At 40.2% G+C, this 6,299-nt stretch overlaps 1 protein-coding gene across 2 annotated transcripts in view; it reads right to left on the bottom strand.

Annotated features, from left to right (window-relative positions):
* The window catches only part of map4k5 (mitogen-activated protein kinase kinase kinase kinase 5), a 52,692-nt gene extending 47,679 nt beyond the window's left edge, over positions 1-5,013 (bottom strand). For both annotated transcript variants that reach the window (XM_025005905.2, XM_037977927.1), the window contains exons 1-2: positions 4,613-5,013; positions 4,012-4,274 (exon numbers count right to left, since the gene is read on the bottom strand). In XM_025005905.2, the coding sequence (XP_024861673.1) occupies positions 4,012-4,119 (108 nt within the window). In that variant the 5' untranslated portion in view covers positions 4,120-4,274; positions 4,613-5,013. The remainder of the gene's footprint in view (positions 1-4,011; positions 4,275-4,612) is intronic.
* Positions 5,014-6,299: the final 1,286 nt, after the last annotated feature.

Below are 6,299 nucleotides of genomic sequence, written 5' to 3'. Positions count from 1 at the left end.
CATTTGTTGTCATTTGTAATCATCAAAATTAAACGAAATAAACATTTGAAATATATGAGTTTGTATGTAATGTATGAATATAATATACAAGTTTCACTTTTTAAATGGAATTACTGAAATCAATCTACTTTTTCATGATATTCTAATTTTATGAACAGCACCTGTAGACATAGAAAGTAATGAAATGTGTGTTTGGTCAATTCTTTGTTGTAACAATAAACCGTACACCAGTAGAAAGTTTGTTTTCCCAGTAAATGCTGCCATATTTGTAAAGAAAGTGCATTTGTGTGTTGAGCAGCGGAATTGAATATGTGGACTGTGCCCGTGAAAAATGTACCAAATCTTTACCAAACAGCTCAATCTGCTATTGACTCTTGTTTTAAACTTCTGGTCCCTCCAGGTGTGAGAAACCAGCGGCAATCTCGTATCTCCACCGTGTCTGGGACTGAACTTTATCCTCCAAGATGGCAACGATTGCCCTCACAGAGCGGGGTTTATCAGACACTACCTCCAGAGTTTGGGAGAGGAGAGGAAGGAATGACCGGCCTGCAGTCCTGACCTCCACCCTGTTGAACACCTGTGGGGTCAGCCTGGGCGTGCTGTTCGTTTCAGAGTGACCAACACAACCACATCAACTGACCTGTGACAAATGCTGGCTGAAGAATGAGACGCCATCCCACAGCCGTGTGGGAGCAAGCTGGTGAGCAGCATGAGGAGGAGGTGCCAAGCTTCTGTGGCTGTGTATGGTTCTTCCACATGATACAGAGGCCCACGTTTGTTAAATGACTGGTTAAACTGCCAATTTGTCTTGTTTCATCAAACTTCAATCATCCAATCCAGTAAGCACCAAACAAGATTCAGTAGGAGAATCAGCTGTTTGGGAGAGAAGATTTGTTCTGTTTTTCATGGGTGCAACCCCAATACTCAACTCTGCTGCTCGACTAATAAACACATTATTCCTACAAATGTGGCACCATTTAAGAGGAAATAAACAAGCTTTCCAATGGTATAATTTATTGCCAAGAAGTGTTACAACAAATAAATAATGAAATTTACTTTCTGTGCCAATTTAAATTAAAAATGAAGAACAAAATGGAGTCAAGTCCTTTAGTTTTTGATTAACAGACAAATACAGCAGGAGTCTTCAGGTCTTGTATAAAAGCGTAGACCCACGAGACTGATGGTTTTACTGTATTACAGTATTAAAACAAAGGAAAAACTACAGACATGTATCACATTATTTATTTGCTTCTATTTGAAAACTAAATTCCAATTACTATTACTTTTGCTGCCTAAATATCACATAATCTTTCATGAGGATTAGTTTTGCCTCTGGTATCTTATTAAAAGGCATTTAAAGTGTAGGAACAGTATGATAGAAAGATTTAGTGGTTTTGACATTGTGACTTGTTAACACAGTGGTGAACCTTGAAACCAGTGCCTAAAAGGTTAGGGCTGCATGATATTAGAAAAACTTGAGATATGTGATATTAATAATGCATTGAGCATATCAAGTCTTTGTCTTCTGTCATCACTATAATCTAAATTAGGTGTGGGAATTAATTAGTGAGTTTGTTGAATTAACTAAACACATTACTAACATGCAGAACATGAATGCATGGTACTTGAAATATAACAGTTTATGATTTACTGCAGTGCAGAAGTCTGTTGCAATATGATTTAGTGTTCACAGATATTGCAATGACAATAAATTTGCAATATATTGTGCAAAAAAGGTTTGTATTTTAAAAAGGTTAATACATACTGCTTTCCCCTCTTGTGTGTGAACTAGTCCACACCAGTTCTAAACCCCCTGAGCGCAAAGTTGATAAAGTCTTTATTCAAACCTTTTAAATAGCCTATGGAGTGGCACATTCACTGGTCCACTCAGATCTATGAGCACAAGGGCTGCTTAAATGCCAAGCAACTAATTAGTTTAAATGGCTCGATAAAGGCAGTAAGTCTGCAGAATATTTTTTATTCCCGGTTGTGCTTTGAACAGTGCATTAAATAATTTATGCTCTTTTGCACGTTTGTCAGATGTCAAAGTTTTAAGCGATTCCTATTTTGACACAGAAATATTTTTCCTCTCACTGCTTTTCTTTACTTCCCCTGTCACAGGAAAATAAATATTCCTACTGATAACAGATAAATCAAATAACCAATAAAAGATTTAAAACAATAGTACAAAATCTGTGTGGGTTATGTTACATCCACTACACATATTCCAAGTGTCACACAAAGTCATTGGCATTCATTTCAGCTTGAACAATGTCATAAGCTGACAGGATAAGATTACTCTGCTTTAAACAATTTGGGGAAGATTATGTCATGACTTTGGGGGCTTTTGATTGGTTAGTTGATGACATCTGAGTTAGCTGGAGACACACCTGTGGCTGTATATGAGGACCTGGTGTCCACATATGTGGACATCACATTTTGCTTAGCATACCTTGACTGATATCAGGTCCCAATCAGCCCAAACAGCAAAGAGAAATTAAAAATGAATTCCATGCAAGAGTTCGTGTCTTAGGAGGTTAAGGCACACATCAACACACTGCTTCTTTGTGGGACATCGTGGGAGAAATCAAAAGAAATCAGCCCAGATATCAGGAAGAGATTTGCCCCAACCTTGGTTCATCCTCGGGTCCAGTTGCCAGATGCCTGAAGGTTCATCTGTTCCAACAATTATACACGACTATAAACACCAGGAGAAAGTCCTGCCATCATACCGCTCAGGACAGAGACGGGTTCTGTGCTCCTGAGATGAACTAGTTTTAGTGTGAAATGTGTGATCCAACTCCAAAACAGAAGCTTGACCTTGTGAAGATGATTGGAGACAAGTCCTGGGATCTGATGAAACTAGAACTGAACTGTTTGGCCTCAGTGACCATCGTTACATTTGGAGGCAAAATAGGGAACTTTGCACCATCCCAACTGTAAAGCATGGAAGTGGCAGCATCATGTTTGGGGGTATTTTACTGCAGGATGGACTGGTGAACTTCACAAAACAGATGGCATCATGAGGAAAGAACATTATGTGGAAATATTGAAGCAAAGTCTCGAGACAACAGCCAGGAAGTTTAAGCTTTGGACACAAATGGGTCTTCAAATGGACAATGTCCCTCAGCATCCTGACAGCTTAGTTACAAAGTGGCTTAAAGACAACAAAGTCAGTGTTGAAGAGCAGCCATCACAAAGCCCTGATCTCAATCCCATAGAAAAGTTGTGGGCAGAGCTATAAAGGTGTGTGAGCAAAGCAGCCTACAAACCTGACTGTCAGGTTTGTACAGCACTTCTTTCAGGAGGAATGGGAAAAAATCCCTGCAAACTATTCTGAGAAGATTGTGGAAGGAAACAGTTTAAAGGCAACGCTACCAAATACTTGGAAAGTGGATGGAAACTTGGGACTAATCGAGTAATTACAAATTCTCTCTCATTATTTGCCCATTTAACAAATGGAAATAATTTAGTGAATCCTAACTGACCTGAAACAGGAAAAAAATTAGTCTGATTTAATGTCAGACGGTGCACATACAGGTTTTAGAACAACATCTGCTCCCATCCAGATGCCGTCTTTTTCAGGGAAGTTCCTGCATATTTTAAAAAGACAATATTAAACCTCAGACTGCATCATTCCAGCAGCATGGCTTCATGGGAGAAGAGTCCAGGAGCTGAACTGACCTGCCTGCAGTCCAGACCTCTCACCAATAAAAACATTTTATTCGTCATGAAACAAAAAGTCCAGCAAAGACTCAGGACTGTTGAGCAGCTAAATCCTCCATCAGACCAGAATGGGACAACATTCCCTCTAAAACCTCCAGCAGCTGCTCTCCTCAGCTCCTAGAGTCCCTCCATTTAAGCTGGGTTGTATGGCTGTCAAATGTGGTTAACTCAAACATTAACAGGACTTGCAAAACAAACAGAAAAATGTCTTGAGCGGTGAGCTGATAAAGTTGTGTTATCGCCATCTTCAGTGACAGCCTGTGGGAGCCAGTAGCTCCACCTTACCTTGTACACATCTCCATATGTGCCACTTCCCACTCTCTGGATGAGCTCAAAGTCATTCTGGGGGTTCTTCCTCTGGATTTCGCTACTCGGCCGGGGAAACATATCCATGACAGCTTGGACCAGACGGATCCTTTACATTTAGGTGGCTCGATTAAAAGGTGGTGTCGGCGGTTTGCTGAAGCTCAGATCGACACGAGTGGGCCAAAACTACTCAGACAGCCCCTCTCCGTGCTCCATGTTCTCAAGTCACAGAGAGCAGAGGTCTGAGAAGAAAGTGTGGAGAAAGAAAGAGTGAAAAGCTTGATAAGTGTTCTCTTTTAAAGTGAACACAAGGTATAAAGTGTGATAGGTGACATTTATCAACAACAATTTTAGTATTAGACACTTGAATTAACATCTGGAGTTTAAAAAGTGCCTACTTTTTAAAGCAGAGTCACTAAAATATCAATAAGTACGGAGTTATTTTAACTTGAACGCTTGGTTCCAGCAATTAGCAAGGGCCAGCCACGGGCTTAGCAACAGGGCAAGGCTAATGCTAACAGCTAACACGCAAACCTCGACTTAGCCCTTCGTCTGGTTCTAAACGAAAAACCGTGCTCACCTTTTACAACACAAGCACAACAGATGCGGACGTCTTGCATCTTCTTAGTCAGCCCCGAGCTCCTAACGACGCGGTGACGTCGAACACCACCGGGAAAAGAAAAGCGGAGCTCCTTTGTTATCGAGGAAACTGTAGTAAACTTCAGTGGGCTGCTGCCGCTCACTGCGCGTCTCACAGCACAGCTCGAACCTCGGCATCAAGTTTACACGCTGTCATGTCATTTCCCTCTGCTGACAGTTTCAGAGAAGTGCCAGGCTCGTATATATGTGTATGATGTTAACAGTACACTGCTCGAATAAAGGGATTAAAACGGAATATATTAAAAGAAAAAAAGAGCTCCTGATAAAACGCAACAGTGCGCCGATAGTTGCTGGACTCTCCGTGCTGCATTCGAGGTACCTCGGAATGTCTGACATCTCAACAGGAAAAAGTCGATGGCATTTTTAAGTGCTACGTTCGAAGTCTGGAAAATTATTGTGAAACAGCCACGATGATCCAGTTTCTAGCATATTTTCCTCCAGAATGTGTCTCTTTACTGGTGAGTGTGAAAAAACACTATCCGTTCGTTCTTTAACTTGAGTATAATCTCGAATCCATGGGCTTCTTTTTAGTTTTTTGTTCATATCAATCTTTACATATCTATAGTTTCTGGAAAGAGCGAGTCAGCGGCTACTTATTGTTCAAATTAAAATATTGTGCATGCGCTAGACAGAAGTGTCTTAAACTACATAGTTTTTTTGTAAAATTTTGCTTTTGGTATATTTCCTGAAGTTAATTCTGCTAGTTTGTGGTCCCAAAACCTATTTACGTAGGGCACCTGAAGGCAGCACGTGTTCCAGCCTTTGTGTGATTGCCCCACCTACTGACGGAAAACGGAATTGCGTGTGTGACATTTTTCATAGCGGCCACAGGAAACGTGGGGTGGTCGTAATGGCAAAGCACATATTTGCCGGTTGTGGGTTCATGCACAAGAACCGCAGTTATTTTCCTGCAATGTCGCCTATGCGCTGCAACAGGCGGAGACCAACCAGTGAAATAAAAATACAGTGGAATGGCAAATCACAGAACATTCTTAGCTGACAAGGCGAGAATTTGTGCCGCCATTTTGGTAGGTGCTAAATGGGGGCCATCGTATGCCATGTATTTTTGAGGTGGTTTTACGTCTCATAGCTGAACATTATGCCATAATAGCTTATAAACCATTGAAAACATGACATTTTTAGCTTTTGTCTGGCTTTCCTTTTGCATATTGCCTAGCTTCACTGTCAGAAAAATCATCCATAAATCCAAGCTATGGGTGCTTTATCTATTTTACTTGTAAATGATAAAAGCTAAATAACAGTGAACTAGAGAAATGGCTAATTCTGTGAAAATGCAGGATGAATATTGAAAGGTGAATGACTGAAATGAGTTGATAAAGAAGCAAAACATTGGCTCTAGGCTAAAAGAAACAAAATAAGAAGGTAGCTCAGTTTTAGTTAAAAGTAGCAAAACAGATGCTAGAAGCTAAAAGTAGCAAACTGCTGGCTAAAAGCACCAAAAGGTTACCTTAAAATAGCAAAACACTAACTAAAAGGTAAAAACTAAAAGAAGCTAGAAACTAAAAGAAGAGAAAGCATGGCTAAAAGTAGAAGAACAATAGCTAAAAGCTAAAAGTAGCAGAGCTAAAACAAAAAACACTAGGTTA

The sequence above is a fragment of the Kryptolebias marmoratus genome, linkage group LG10 (assembly GCF_001649575.2).
Source record: "Kryptolebias marmoratus isolate JLee-2015 linkage group LG10, ASM164957v2, whole genome shotgun sequence".
Taxonomy (NCBI): domain Eukaryota; kingdom Metazoa; phylum Chordata; class Actinopteri; order Cyprinodontiformes; family Rivulidae; genus Kryptolebias; species Kryptolebias marmoratus.
Note: the sequence above shows the minus strand (reverse complement) of the source record. Positions and strands in the feature narration are given on the sequence as shown.